Genomic DNA, 16,666 nt, shown 5'->3' with positions numbered 1-16,666 from the left:
ATTATATAATTTGTATCGAAACTTCTAAAAATTTAATAAACGATCTGATTACAAGCTAGTAATTAAAAAAAAGTAAACAGGGAAAATAATTAACATTTATATTTTAGAGTAAATGTAATTTTGTTATTTAATAAAAATACAGAATACATAAACTATTTTATAAGTATATTTAATTAATCTTATTATTTATTACATATTTGAAAACACAGTATAATGTCTTGTACTTTCGTAAAAATTTACAAAATATATCTATAAAATCTGTTAAAAGTGTACCAAATAGTAGTTTTTTAATGTCAGCCACACAGTTCATATGTTTCTGGCGTAAAAAGAAGCGCCTAGCGCGCCGTTTTTTGGCTTGTCAACCGAAACCACGCAACAATTTTCACTTTACTAATCTTGATAATTGTTAATATACTACTAATGTTTTACAAGAAAGATTACGGCTATCGATGTGCCGGAAGAAGTTAAGTGATATCTTTAAAAGTGTTATTGTAGAACTTATTGTTATACGTTTTCCCACCGTTCTGACCCGCGAACTCTTAACATGCCTCTGTTGAAAAGAAAAGCCTTTGAGAAATCAAATGTGTCGGAGTATTTGCGGGACGACGATGAGGTGTTCCACTGCGAGATCACCGACGAGATATTCAAGGATTATGAGTGAGTAAAATAAGAAACATAATTTTCGCGCATTTTGCGAATATCTTAATCAAATGTGTGCTAAGAGGACGGTTGACATTGATTCCGCGCGGCAGGCTGTGCATTAACGCGAGCGTGACACAACGTTTCACAATTTTATCGGTGCGCGTCATTTTTTCGTGATGTTTATTCAACATTTTGCGATTATTTTCACAGGGAATATTGTGAAAGAATCATACTGGTCAATTCAATGGTGTGGACATGTGAGATGACGGGGAAGAATAACCTGACGTATGCAGAAGCCTTGGAAAGCGAGAAGGCAGCCCGGAGATCATTAAAGGATTTTCCCATGGAGCTCCGGATACCAATCCTATACCTTGCAACAAAGACCAAGAGGAGCTCATTTGCAGAGATGTCAGAGGATCTGTTCAATTATGTGAGGAAAAGGTTCTTTGTTGGTGAGACCGTAGAAGCCTGTCTTGAAGGTGATATTTGGAGAGAGGCACATGTACTCTCCGTCACAGCACAGAAACAGCATCCAGATAGGTAAGTCATCCAGACAGTGTTTTGTTGCATTTTTTTATAAGTAATATTAAAAAAAATAATAATATGATATATAAAATAAATATATATTTATGCAATTCAACATATTAATTGATATTTGAGTGGCTTCTTATCACATTGATTAAAGTTTATAAGGAAAATGTTTAATCATGGTTAAAAATTACACCAAATATGGTAAGAATTATTGTTAATAATTTTAATTTCTTTTAAAATTATTAACAATAATTGACAAGACATGACAATTTCCATCTAAGTAATATATTTAACAGTCATTTTTCACTTAAAAATTGTTGAGTTATACAAATAACTTACATTTCACATTCAAATACATCTTATAAGTGGAGTTAATCAAATTTTTTACTCTAAAAAATGTATATTTAAATTTATTCCACTTTATAGAACCACTTATTTAATGGTTCTAAGTTTAATTGGTAATATTTATTCATAAACAGGTTCTCTGATATGATGGAAATGTTTGTCAAATTCAATTATGTTATGTTCTAATAAGACTAAACTTTTGCTTTATCTTTGATACATACTTGTGTGATATGTATGTGAGGTTGCCTGCTAGGTTATGCAGAGACATTAAATCCACCTTTCATGCAAACAGTGCACTGAATATATATTATAATACAAAAAAGGTCATCAAACCAATGGACTCAGAAGCAAGAAACAATATTTTATGATAGATGTGAGAATGTAATTAGATTTGATTAAATTATAATTATTTTATAAATGTAGGTGGACTTGCTAATGGGCCACCTGTTGGTTAGTGGATCACTGCACCTAGACATTGGTACTGTAAGAAATATTAATCATTTCTCATTTTATCAATGTGCTACCAACCTTGGGAACCAAGATGTTATGTCCCTTGTGCCTGTAGTTACACCGACTCACTCACTATTCAAACCGGAATACAACAATACTGACTACTGTTGTTTGGCAGTAGAATATTTGATGAGTGGGTGGGATGAGGACTGCAACCTACCCAGATCGGTAGCTTGCAGTATATAGCATGCATGTAGTAACACTGGTTTAATCTACCTTTGTATATTAGTATAGAAGTTTATTCCAATAACTTGGTATTGTTAAAGATTTGTAATTATTGAATGAATTTGTTCATTATATATACACAGTTTAAATTGATGAGGAAAATCTATATGTAAATATGGTAATCAAATTTTTAATTGCATCAATTTATCTAAGCTTTTTAAACTGAATATAAAAATAAAACCAATCAACATATAATTAATTAAAAAAAAGAAACAGTTATTATAGAATATTCTATACTTGAGAAGAGTAATTATATTACTTGAAAATATTATTATCAAATATATTGTAGAGAACAGCTTGCTTTTTAAATTTTTACATATTTAATTATAAATTGTTAATTTTAACAAAGAATGTTGTATTTTCATCAGTACATCATTTGGAATAAAATCTAGATATTAATATATGTATATATAAATATATATTTATATATATTATGAAAATTATATAAAAGCCATGAATGCATAGTGGATCTAAGAGTTGAATATAAATATATACCTCCTAATCTCAATTATATCTATACTAACATACTTTATTGTCAAATATAAATTAATTTGTGATTGTTCTTATAGTAAAAGCATGCTCCCGGCTTCGGCATATTGCTATGAAGTGGAACAATTTGATGATGACCCAGCCGCTGCAGGACAGATTGGCACAGCACCTTATGACAGGGTTCGTCGTCGTAAAGGCATCTATACAAGGGACAAAAATCGATTGTTCCTAAAACAATTTGTTGCACCGGGAAATGTAATTGGTATTAAGGTATGTTACTTATGACTAACTACAAGCAAAATAAATATAACTAAGCTTAAATAAGCAGTTATGTAATGAGTAAGAATAAAAAAAATGTATTATTAACTGTCTTAAATTAATTATTTTGTTTTTAGACATCAGCAATAGAAAAATACAACATAGCCAAAGTTAACTTCGACCAGATCTTCACAGGAAATCCACCAGACTTCCCATCATCAAAGAAACTCATAAAGACAAGCATGTCCCCACCGTCATCCTCAAAGATGCCAATGAAGCCTGGTTCAGCATCTAAACTAATTAAGTCGCTGAAGAGACCTAGTCCAGATAAGAAAGGTAGACAAGAGTCAATGGACAAATTTATCAAAAAAACAGATAAGACAGAAGGTATACAAATACAGATTATTTTAATCAATATTGTATTACACTTACTTGTCGATTGTCCTAGTAATATATAAGTATATGAATATCACTCTTGTCAAGTCAATAGTCTAACTTTAAAGCAGGTCACACTGCAAAGTGTCACCTACTATAATTTATTTATTTTAATAATATTACATTCTAAATCCTTCACCATTCTAGGTTATATAGCATTTGGCTATGCAAAAAAATTATAGTTAATTTATTAGTATATATCAAAAAATAGTAGTTACTATCAGTTAGAAAAGGAAAAGCAGAGGCTTGAGTTAACTTTTTATTTAGTTTATTCTAATTTTAAGTATTTATATAGCAACAGTAACAAGTTACTGTTCCTCCTTGTATTAACAAGCTATCCTTGTTGTGGTTTCATTAAAATCCAAAGGTATAAAGTATTCATTGTTAAATTATTACTATGCGTAATATTATAGTTACTGTAAGAAATACTGCCTACAATATATGTAACAGTCACTTAATATGTATTTTTTGACTACAGTAAAGCCTAAAACACCAATGGACCCAGAAGCAAGAAAATCGGCGCAAGAATTGGCGGATAAGATGAGAAGAGCAGAAGATCAAATGCGTCAGCGAAGAGAGGAAGAGAAAGCAAAGAAGAAGGAGAAAAATGCGAGACTTATGGCATATATGAAGGAGTGGCACAAAGTTAAGGAAGACCAGGAGTTGGAAGATCACAAGGTATAGCTTGACATTAATCTTAGAAAACTGAGTTTGTAGACCATAGTAGAATTTACATTTTGCTGTCGCAAAATAAGGAGTATTGAATAGGAGTTATTAAACATTAAAATATATCATTTAATAAAAAAATATAGATATGGTCACCTACCTTGTGAATAATCCAATAAATTTTTTTTAATTATGTTTGTGTTAGGTAATAGATACACTACACTTTTAATCAACTTTTTCTATGAATACTTATTGCTGTGTTCCAATTTGATGGATTTTGGGGAGTAGAACTCTTGATGAGTGGCTACACTGATGAATGTCTATATATTTAGATAGAGTTTAGTATTTCTATAAGACTTTAAAATATTGTTGTATAATCAGTACCTAACAGACCTTAATATTTATCAGAACCCTTAATACATTTATATAAACCATAAATCAATTTCAAGAGTACTCTTTATTTGGAACAAAGAACAATATGAATTTATATGTAATTGATATGTTTTTTTTTTCTACAGATCATACCAAAAGGCACTCCAGTCGAAGTAGAAGGGATTCCACATAAGCACTTTGGAGATTTCCTCTCTGTGCTAGAATTTGTACATAATTTCTCCGAGCTGTTAAAAGTCAAAGATGTTTTTCACAATGAACTAGACTTTGAGACTTTTAGAAAATCGTTGACACATAAAGAACATGCTTGGATATTTAGTGAACTAGTACAAATGCTACTTACAACAATATTCTCCTTGCAAGAGGACGAAGCTGAAGAGTATAATGAAAGCAATCGGATACAGGAGTCTGTTGGTAAGATATCGTCTGACATAACAACATTAAAACATTTGTTTGCACACCAAGACAGAATAGTTACTGTAAAACCAGTTGCTAAAGAAAATCTATTCCAGCTTCTCTAAGAATGTTATATTATTAATTTTTATTTTTTCAACATTTTAATCTTTAAATTCGTTTCTATTTAGGCCCAGTAATCGACTTTACCGAAATCACTAGATGAATAACATTGAATTAATAATAATAAATTTCTATATAGATTGTTATGGTCCATTACAGAGGTCGTTCAGCCGGACAGCGGCGTGGACACGTTGCGCGCGATCCAGCTGGCCACGAAGGCGGGCAAGTGGACGCAGACCTACCTCGGCACCGCGCTCAGCAAGCTGCCGCTCGACCCCACTACCGTCAGCGAGGTGCTGCGGTCAGTACTCGTCTTCTCAGCGATTACATCATATATAATAAAATATGAACGAAAAAATTAGATAAACTTACGTTATTTTAGTATTTTATATAAATGAACTCATTCACCTTCATAATTATTAAGTACATGTTACGCATAAGCAATACCGCCCCGTCCTCGCTCGTCCCGCTCTCCGCGGCCGGTGCGAGCTGGCCCGGCTGACCCGCCCGCATGCCCGCAGGCTGCACCTGCTGTCGTCGGGCGGCGCGGCGGGCTCGCGCTGCGCCGCGTGGCGCCTGCACCAGCGCGGCGGCTACAGCAGCGCCGATGACCCCGCGCTGCGCCTGCGCACGTCGCGCCCCGCCGCCCTGCGCCGCCTGCGCGCGCGCCACCTCGCCGACCTGCCGCTGGGTGAGCCACGTCCGACGCCGGTCGATGATGGGCATGTTTGCCTCCTCTTAGATACGGGCTTCTAATATTGGCCGGTGGAAGTCAAACTGAAGTTTAAAATTGTTTCGTTTTCAGATGATAAGTTCCAGATTTTACAGTGCCTTATGAATCAAATTATGAGCTATGCGACAGTTCGTGACCAGGTTGAGGAGAAGTTGGAGGAATACAAAAACTTGAAACATGCCTTGAGGACTTTACAGGTATATTGAGACTTGTATATCATTATAATGTTCTTATTACTTTTTTTATTACATTTAATACATTTTTTATATTTAGATAAATGAACGCAAACGTGAACCACAACTATCAGCTGCCCGCATTGAGCTCAAGAAAGAGAGTGCACAAAAGAAAGAGGAGCTTAAACTAACTGGTGACAAAGCAAAGGCAGCAGACGAGGAGTTGAAAGAAGCCATAGAAAAACTAAAGAAAGATAGTGACATTAAGAGAGCGGAATATGAGAAGAAGTTGAAGGAGATGCAAGCTCAGCTTTTCGACCATACAACATATGTTGGTAAGATGAATTAAATTAATATAACTCTGATGGGCGAATACTCAAAATTAATTCTAAAAAAATCATGTTTTATTTAGTAATCTGGACCCCACTGACTGTATTTTTTTTTTGTGTATGTTTACAATTGTTAAAGACAAAAGTTATTTAAAATGAATGTAATGGATTTGTAAAAAAGTACAATTTCCTACTTCCAGGCACAGACCGCGCATTTCGTCGATACTGGCTGACCCGACGCGTCGCCGGGCTGTTCGTAGAGGCGGGGGCGGAGCCTCGCGGGCCGTGTCGCAACAAGCCCCTCCCACCGCCGCCTGCGCCGCGTGATGACGTCATGGCCTACGTCACGGAGCTCTTCCACTCCGAACGAGATCGAGAGCGCCAGAAGGAGCAGGGTGAGAGTGTAAAAATTACGTTTTATAATGTGTTATTTCGTTGGTTAATATTGTATATGTAATAAGAACAAATATTATCAAAGTGATATAGTGGATATAGAGGTAGGGGAAGACCCAAGAAACGATGGATGGATTGTGTGAAAGACGATATGGTTAGAAAGAATGTTACTAGTGAGATGACGTCCGACAGAGAAGTATGGAAGAAGAAGACATGCTGCGCCGACCCCAAGTAGAGTTGGGATAAGGGCAGGAGGATGAAATTATCAAAGTGATATTAAATTATTCTTTGTGTATACTTTCTCAGCGGGAAGCGACAAAGAGAACGAATCGGGGGCAAATTCTCGCGGTAGCTCCCCAAAGAAGCCACTCGCCAACTTGAACGGACTGAGTCAAAAGCTTAACGGCTCGGACGCGGTTGTGCAGCAATGTCGCGACTTACTCGTTTGTTCTGCACATATTGACACATGCTACGTGCATGGGAAGGTCAGTTGGTATTAATAAATATAATGGTTGGTACACTCTTATGACATCTAGTAATGAGTGATTTATCCTTTAAAATATCTTTACACTGAAGTAAAGTAGAGTTTATATTTTAAATAATACTTATTAACTTGGTAAGGTTTTTTTCCATACATATGTATGGAAAAAAACTTTTATATATTAATTCCATATTTACTTGATACTATATGTTTGATGACTATATAATAAAATTATTATACATCAAAAGATGTATGAATCATTGTGATTACGCTATCCAAAAAAAACTAATATAGGTTTTTATTTTTCTCCAGGGTGACTTCAGACCACAATGGTGGGTGTACAACACAGAAGAACAAATAGAGGCACTTATAGAGTCTCTAAACAAACGTGGCCTGCGAGAGAGTGACCTACGACAGACTTTAGAGCTCGATAAGGCGAATATTGTAGATTATGTTAAGAAGTGTCCGTTGCATTTACTCTCTCCCACAGTGACTCCGGTAAGCAATATTGAAGTTTTATTTTTGTAAATGTATCTACTATTATAATAATATGACAGAGCAGAGCCATTTTGACTGAAGACTGCTTCGAATATTCATGGTGACTGGTGACATGGTTCGTGGTGGACTTTGTGCAAACCTGTCTGAGTAGTTACTCATCATATATTCTACTGCCCAACAGTAATATTTAGTATTGTAGTGATTTGGTTTGAAGGGTTAATGCCCGGCTCATAAAATCGAAAGAACTTAAAATCGTAGTTGCCAAGTTTACCACCAACCTTGGTAATAATGTCTTTCTGTCAAACCTATATGTGATAAAGGAAATTGACCTCATGTGTGGATACACATGTGGTCAATTTCCTTTATAACCTAACCCTCACTATAGCTAACCTTGACTATAGCAGTGTGGAGGTGTAGACTTTTTAAAACCCTTTCAATTACAAATTTACTGGGCGTCACTTTTGTGTTATACTTTTTTCAGTAAATTGTTTATTATAAAACAACTAATGAATTAAAAATAATATATTTTGAATTAAAATTAATTACTTGTTGCATTATCATTTATAATGTGTATCAGATAACCAATGATTTGTCTTCACTCAGCACGCACCATCGACGAGACCGAGGAAAATACAGCCGTCTCTATACGTGGCCCCCGATTGTTCTCTATCTGAAGCTTTAGAACTGTCATTGAGAGATCACATCCTTGAACTGGAAGAGAAGATCTTCCATGGATGTCTCGGTGCATTAAAAGTTAAGGTAATTGTTGTGCATCTGATTTTGTTGAATGTTTAATTGTTTATATTAAAAATATGTTTAATTTCATACATTATTTGAATTAATATACACAATAGTCGTCGAAATTCGATCATAATCATTATTGAAAACTTCGGGAAAATATTTTATATGAATATACATTTTTCGAAAATTTATTTCCTTCTCTTATTTCAAATCTTTTATTGGTAGCAATAAGGTTTGTCAATACTTACCAAACTGAACTGACATGTCAAAACATGAGTGCAATGCTCAGGTATTAGATTAGATTTGCAGGTATAAGCTCTAGAAACTAGGTTTTTATTGTAACAAGTTGTATGTGAGCAGGACCGCGAGGCGTGGCGCGGCACTATAATGCTGCGCGGGTACGACAAGCAGGCCGACTACCTCAGCTGGGGACCGGGGAAACAGTTCCGCGATGATTACCACCAGCCCGATGGTCACCTCAAACTACCCACTGGTAGGTAAACTGGGAATAATTAACCCGAAATAAGTTTTTTTAGTTAAAATATTTGAATACCTTGTGGTGTTTATTCTATATATATAGCTGAAGTTCTATTTTTTTCACAGATATAGATCAATCAGAATTGGAAACGATAGCAGAGAATAAATACCGGGATCCTGGTCACTGGTTGGAAACACCAAAAGTTAACGGTGTAAAGACGGAGCCCGAAGAGGACAGCGGTGCGAAGCCCGACGTAGTACGAGGGCTCGCGTGTGCCTTGCTGCAAGTCGCACAGTCGATACACCAGAAATATCTCAAGCGACCACTTGGTAAATATATTACACTATTATTATTATTGACAAAAGACATGTAATAACTATTGTAAATAATATATTATTTACCGCCTTATTGGCTTGTAGCTAGTGCTAGTGTGGTACGACTACAGAGATCCAAGGTCTGACTTACAAAAATCATTAAATTTTTTTGCCCATAAATGTTAGTAGTGTTAGAACACCGTGTCTCGTTCAGCGCGTAAAGACATCGGTCCTACGCATAACTCTCTCTGGTTGTGACGGATTGATTCTCTGCTGTCGGATATTCTTCAAGATTGTTTTTATATATTACATCGTATCTTATGAGCCCGAATCAAGGCATATAAAAGTCTAAAGCTAATTTAACTTCCAATCACCAGGTCTCGACGAGAAGGAGCGCAAGGACCGCGAAGCCAGGAACAAGCCGATGGACCTGGAGGCGCTGGAACGCTGGGAGGTGTCGCTGATGGAGAGCCGCAGCTTCGCGTCACTGGTGCTGCACCTGCTGGCGCTGGACAGCAGCGTCAGCTGGGCGGCCAGCGTGCTGCACGCCAGCTGCCGCGTGTGTCGCCGCCGCGCCGACCCCGACAACATGCTGCTGTGCGACGGCTGCAACAAGGGCCACCATCTCTACTGCCTCAAGCCCAAGCTCTCGGTTCGTTGTGACATTTAGTCTAGTCGATCGAATTAGTTTCTTTGATATTCATATCTCTCGATCTAGATAGATATGATATATATTTTATACTTTCTCTACTATATATTGAATTTTTTTTGTTCCTATGCAATCAGTTGGGCTTAAAGAAGAAGGTAATTAACGACAAATATAAATAAATCAGACTAGAGATCAATTCAGTAACTCTTCGCTCTCTCGGTGCTTTCTAGTCTACTACGATTGTTTTTTTTTATATTCACAGAAAGTACCGGAAGGCGACTGGTTCTGCGATCAATGTAAACCTAAGGAGAAAACGCCGAGGAAACGTAGAAAACTTTACACGGACGAAGACGCCGAGGACGCACTAGACGACAGGTAACGCCGAGGAGTTGAAACGTCAACTCGCCGATCCAACGCGTACGACGAGCGGCTCAGAGTCAGTGTAACCCGCAGCGCGGCGGTGGCGCTGTGCGCGGCGTGCGGCAGCGGCGGGCGGCTGGCGGCCGAGTGCCGCGCGTGCGGCGCGCGCCTGCACGCCGAGTGCGCCGCGCCGCGCCAGCGCCTCTCGCGCCGCTTCCTGTGCGACGCCTGCCAGGCGCCCGAGCGAGGTAGCTCTCTCTAAAACGTACTCTTACGTCCGAGCGCAGTCCGGTCCGTCGACGATATACCGATATGTTTATGCTATGTTTTAGTCGATGTCGCTTTTGGCTTGAATGCATTACAAAATTTAATATATACTTCGCACCAGCCGTATGGATTAAATAAAGAAGGAATTCGAACCCGCGTGAGAATGTTCCTCAGTAGCTGAATTAGCTATGCGATCCTAATAAGAATAGGAACGGATTTTCGCCATAGTTGTATTGCCCCCCCCCCCCCTAATGTTACGCAAACATTTTATATTAAAATTAATAATATAGAAAAAAAAACTACGAACCGATTGTTTCAATGTGCATATTGCTCTTTAATTCCGCATATCGCTGCACCATTCTTAGAGTAGTCATTATCGATTCAGTCGTTGCTGCTGCTTTTTTCTTAATGCATGTATTTTTCCTTTATAACAAAAAGTAATTGAATTTTTTATAATGAATGCGAAAAAATATTCTGTACTTACTACTGAGACCCAGATAATTTATTTATTTATCATTACCATATAAATTAAGCCTCAGTACCAAATATTCATAATGAACGAAATCTCAAAATTAATAAAAAAACTATTTACACAAAACATTTTTATGCAAACTGTACCATTCGAGTGACGGTTGTCTGCTTGAAGTAATTTACGTTTCTGTTCTCCTTCGGATCGCATAATATAAATTCTGATGTAGATTAAAAGTAAATAAAAAATAAATATAAACGACTCCATAGAATATTTTATGAGTAGGAAAGTAAAAAAAAAAATCGATTACATCCTCTTCCGATTAGGTTTTTAATACAACATACCGTTGCAATAGCGTAAGTTTGTATAATCCAAGTGTCAACCCCCGCTCGTTGTCAAGAGGCGGGCCGGCGTCGCTGCGCGGCCGCGGCGCCGTCGCACGCGCAGCGCTACGCGCGCAGGGACTCCTCGGGTTCGTCCCTCTGCCCTCTCGCTGCCGCTCACTCCAATCACTTCACTCTCTTTCGTTCGAGTCTAACTCTCGCTGCCATTCTAGCCGGTGCTGGTACTCGGAGTTCGGAATTCATCGGAAATCACTGATTTTAATTAGGCTAGATAACAGTATGTTAATTAAATACTACGGAAACGTATTGCCTTTTCCAACCATAGGAGGATTAAATACAAATAAACATTTCATTAAATTAACGCGATATCGTTGAAACATATGGACAAAAAGGACTTATTATGTAATTAAACTATTCTTAAAATACTTTTGGTAGATGAATGTAATCTAAACAATTACATACTCAAATAATAATTTATCATATCATAGTACTTAATTCTTATCCATTAAAACTTTATGCGCATGGAATATGAACCGCAACCTTGTACCAGTTCCGGTATAAAAACGCATTTTTTTTTCATATCATCTAATGCTGGGCTTGCATCTTGTTTTCATTTGCTAATATCATTAACTTTGTATATCTTATATTTGATGAGAATATTGGAAGCCGTTAGCTGATTTGAGTTTCAGAATCATAGTATTTCAAAGTTATTGCTCTACTTAAGGCTTATTCATTTAATAATTATTCAAAGTCGGTTTAAAATACCTAATATCCGGCATGTGTTGCAAATTTACATTTATTTATTCATTGAAGCATTACACTTATTGATAGTCAAAGTAAAAACTAACACCGGTTCGGAAAAGAAAATACCCCGGCTTAAGAAGAACCAACGAAAGATATTCAGCAACTTTTTTATTTTGGTATAGGTTAAAAATTTCAATAGCCGGATTTTTTATTAAATTTAGCAATAGTGACTGTTCCGGTGTGCAAGACTTTCTGGGATAACATTTTTGTAATAATAATTAACCTTTTAAAAAGACAGAAACATAACTAGTGACTATAACATCTGTACGAAGTTACAACTTGTATGAATAGTATTATATATGGGACAAATAAATAACTATTATTTATTATATATGGTTTGAATATGGTTTTAGTCATTGCTTTTCATAATCGTCTTCTCTTATCCACATAACATGTCGAATATCTCTGATGTCAGCTCATCGCTTTGTTGGTGTTTGCTTCTGTTCGTCGTCGACGGCTATAATTGTTGGGCTAAATTTATATCGATAACTTGTCAGCTATTTGTAATGCAGTTTTTGTAATTATCGGCATTATTATTGCGATAATATCGTCATCGTGTTTTAACAGGCAAGGGTTCGCCATTAAAACATCTCTTTCATCTTAACTTGTGAAACTCAGGCTTGCTTTTCTCGCTAGCTTGGCAACCATTGATCAAATACTAAAATCATACTAAAACATGGTGTTAAGATCAAGTGCCTAAAATAATTGTCGTTCTGTCGCTTATCAAGAAATATTTCGCTTATTGATGAAGATTTTTCGTAAAGCATTGCAATTTTTATATGTACAGATTCTGAGGATAGCGAGTACAACACTGCACTGGTGAAGCTGAAGACGCGTAAGTCGAGGGCGAGCGAGGAGACGTCTGTGCAAGGCTCCTCCAAGAGAGGACGCAAGTGAGTTATCATTATAAGTACTCCTTACACCTGGCGGCAGTTACACGGCCAACTGTGGTATGTTATGTTTTTTGTGTTTTTTTATATATATTATAACATCAACCTTATTTTTCAGACCAAAGGAACACATAAATGGTACTTCAAATAGAAAATCAAAATCTCTTACAAACGGTATCCATGGTTAGTTATGTTATTAAATATATTTTTTTCATTAAACTTTGATACGAATTCATTTACTGTATGTACACTTATACTCTCGAGTTTGCTAAATAAACTGAAAGCAAAGTGAAATTATCCTTTGTATTAAATAATTTACTTTGCGACTGTCTTTTAAATATTCACATTTATGATGTTTGCTAAGGTATGTAAGAACTATAAAATAGATGAAATGGGATCTTGTTATTAAATACAAACGATTTCGCTTTTTTTTGTTCACCGCTGAACATTCGAACACAAATGAATGAATGAAAAAGTGGTTATAATATCGCTAACCATATAAATGATATGTTTGCAGAAGAGCGGGCAAGTAAAAAACGCAGTCGGGAAGCGCTCGAGAGGGCCCGACTCGAGCCAGAGTCACTGGCGACGCTGCTGCGAGACGCCATGAAACACAAGGACAGCTGGCCGTTCCATGATCCTGTAACTGTTGAAGAGGTAAGTTCTAATTAATTTGGCTTTCATCTTTGTCTGTGGTAACTAATGATTCCTGTGATTGGTGTATTCTATTGGGAACTTGTGCTATATTTATGAAAATTGGGACTGAGGAAGTTTAATCTATAGGCATTCCCTTTCCAATACATAAAAAAATATTTAATGAGATATAATATAACAAATGACTGCTTTTTAAAATCGAAATATACAATATTTTAAACACTGAAAATACACACTTTCATAATTCTTATTTCATATTAACAATAATGAATACAGGTACCTGATTATTTTGATGTCATCGATCAGCCGATGGACTTCAATACAATCAAGACAAAAGTAGATGAGGAAGACTATGAGACGAATGAACAGATGCTGAATGACGTCGCGTTGATATTCACAAACTGCTACACGTACAACAAGGATACACATCCTGTTGCCAAGTAAGTGATAATATTGTATGTTTTTAAAGCTAACATAGATAACTTGTAGTTAGAAGATAATATATAACCTGTCCGAGAAGTTATCTCAATTATTAACATTAATTTATATGTATTAATTAGATCTTTTTAATTAAAAATATTGTCTAGACAGTATTTATATGCGGACTGTTGTGTGAAGATAAATCATTGAGTTGTAGCAAATTGTAAACTATAACTGTTATGGACAATTATATATATATCCAATCAAATATAAGTCTACAAAATCAAATCAACTTAATTTTGAGGTTCATTAGCATTAGGTTTATACCTTAAGAACAAGTTGAACAAGCAGCAATATAAATACTTTTTTTTTCCAATTTCAGAGCTGGAATGCGATTGGAGAAATATATTAATAAACGCTGTGCAGAATTAAATCTTCCATCGCTACCTGATACCAACATTGAGAACGAGGAGCTCGATGATGAAGATGCTCCCAGGGCCAAAAGGCCAAAGTTAAACTGATATACCGTCACCCCATATCGCCTCAAGGACTACTTACTCTATTGAAGTAAAGCGTAACTATTATGTAACACTATAAACAAAATATTACAAAACAATACATTGATTTTGTAAATATTCAGTTGCTTTTAAACATTACAAACATCCAATGTGCAAATTTCACAAAGAAAACTTGTTTTTAGTAATATGGACATAATACTCAGAAACAAAATAGTTCGTTAATGCGGGTGATTAGCGAGATAATATCTCTTTTGCTCTCACATACATTCAGTCTCGTATGTTTGCCGTCATTGAAATAAAAAATAAGTGAAACAAAAATTATGCATACGAGTGGGGATTACATGTCATTTATCAATGATTATTATGATCAATAATATTTCCATTTTTGTATGATATTTCGGTGATTGTAGTAATGTTTTATATTCAATTACTTAAGTAGTGTAGTATTTTCGAATAGTAAAATATGTTTTGCAAAAATAATTATGGGACTATAGAAAACTATGAACGTTGCTCTGTTTGAAGGCTTAAAAAAGCTTCGTTAAAAACTTCCTTTCATAGTGCAGGACACTTTATTGTAAAAGTTACGCGCTGAGGTAAATGTGGTAGTTTTCAATAGGTCGTGCTTTAATCAGTACCATAGACTATATAGTTGTAGTATTATTGTGATCTATGTAACTAAACCATAGAATCGAATTGATGTATAAAACGCTCACGTTGAAAAACTTGTAAAAAAATCTAGGTTAATCTTTTTTTTTTTAATTGGTCAATTGTGGAGGATAATTAAGCGAGTCCTGTATATTTGAACAAAATCTTAGATGTAAAACAAAAGAAAAATTAGGTTTAAATTAAGATAGTTTCTAAAAGTTAAGAACGTTTATTCATATATCTGATAAAATTGACGATAAGACGGCTTTTGTGCCTTTTACTGTTTAGAAAGTAACAAAATCTTTTGGCCATTTCAAATAAGTATGTAAGGTATTGAAATAGTTGCATTTAGTCTATTTTAGCTCTGCTCAGTTGCTCTATTGCAGGTCAAAAGAAATGTTCTAATTTTTTTCCAATAAATAATACATATATTTCTCTTGAGTTCAGTTTAAGTTGAATGGTTGGGCAATTTCGTCTGGCCATTATTTTTTGGGATAAATACTATGTATATATTTAATTACTAAGTATATAGTATAATATTGTTACTTCTATTTGACTCGTTCAAATTATGCTTCGATGCACATGATTATTGAGAGGCTTTGTAAGCGTAATGTAAACTTATTACTTATAATGCTACGACATTTAATTTTTAACTTAGTGAAGATAGTTATTATTTGTATTTAATAGTTTGCAAGAGGAATTTATAGTATGCATCTATTTACTTACAAAATCCACGTTATAAATCGGCATGCATTAGTTACTTGCTTACAAGATGTCTTAGTGTTACGCACACAGATGTCTAATGTAAAAATAAAGAAAGCATAAACAATACAAATTAGATTTAATTGTTCATAACACTTATAATTTAGTGTGAAGGTGTAAAAAATTTTAAGTGAACGGCTCTGTAAAAATTTCATACAGTTTTATAAATTGTAAGACATTTAAACTAAGATATATTATCTTTTGTCAGAATTATTCAACTTACAAAAAAAATATCCAGTTTTGTATGATAAATTTATAAACTATCTCAATATAATTCGTGCGAAGGATATTATAAATGAGAACGTCCAATTAATTATGTACTCTTAGTAGTTTATTATTTGACAGTAACCTCGAACATCAATATAAAACCAAATAAAGTTGCGCATGCACAGATTCCATCTTCAGTTATAAAAAAGTATTGCAATAAGTTGGAGTGGTCACAACAGTTGCCCTACTTATGACATATGTTCTATTTAAAACCATTTCTAAATTTAATTTTGTATTTTAAATTCAAGTTCAATTTTTATAAATTGTTCTAATTATATTGAAATGGACTACATAACATTGTGCTTAACTCGTAATTCATATTACAAAGCAGTGCCTGAAAAGTTGAAATATGTAATGTTAAATTGTGTGTATACTATTAATACAATAGGAGATTATATACATATAGTTAAAGTAAATAGAATACTACTTTCTTTTCAAAGAGTCGACAAGACCATACTATATATCTTAAT

The 16,666-nt window shown here is 35.1% G+C and overlaps 1 protein-coding gene across 3 annotated transcripts; it reads left to right on the top strand.

The window, feature by feature from the left end:
* The first annotated feature begins 302 nt into the window (after nt 1-302).
* On the top strand, nt 303-14,752 carry LOC113402795 (bromodomain adjacent to zinc finger domain protein 1A). Of its 3 annotated transcripts, none has more exons than XM_026643114.2 (25): nt 303-657; nt 853-1,182; nt 2,823-3,012; nt 3,138-3,336; nt 3,914-4,113; nt 4,620-4,905; nt 5,167-5,308; nt 5,529-5,698; nt 5,813-5,937; nt 6,014-6,248; nt 6,443-6,637; nt 6,942-7,120; nt 7,429-7,614; nt 8,218-8,373; nt 8,716-8,848; nt 8,959-9,162; nt 9,525-9,799; nt 10,059-10,171; nt 10,250-10,404; nt 11,293-11,364; nt 12,828-12,933; nt 13,049-13,113; nt 13,448-13,587; nt 13,861-14,024; nt 14,387-14,752. In XM_026643114.2, the coding sequence occupies exons 1-25, from the start codon at nt 545-547 to the stop codon at nt 14,523-14,525; spliced, it is 4,272 nt and encodes a 1,423-aa protein (XP_026498899.2). In that variant the 5' UTR covers nt 303-544; the 3' UTR covers nt 14,526-14,752. The 3 variants fall into 3 exon arrangements, with proteins under 3 accessions (XP_026498899.2, XP_026498898.2, XP_026498900.2); XM_026643113.2 differs by having other exon boundaries at nt 3,138-3,387; nt 14,387-14,747; XM_026643115.2 differs by lacking the exon at nt 11,293-11,364 and having other exon boundaries at nt 3,138-3,387; nt 14,387-14,745.
* Nucleotides 14,753-16,666: the final 1,914 nt, after the last annotated feature.

This window comes from Vanessa tameamea, chromosome 19 (assembly GCF_037043105.1).
Source record: "Vanessa tameamea isolate UH-Manoa-2023 chromosome 19, ilVanTame1 primary haplotype, whole genome shotgun sequence".
In the NCBI taxonomy this organism is placed as follows: domain Eukaryota; kingdom Metazoa; phylum Arthropoda; class Insecta; order Lepidoptera; family Nymphalidae; genus Vanessa; species Vanessa tameamea.
The sequence above is the reverse complement of the archived record's forward strand: the minus strand, read 5'-3'. Positions and strand labels throughout refer to the sequence as shown.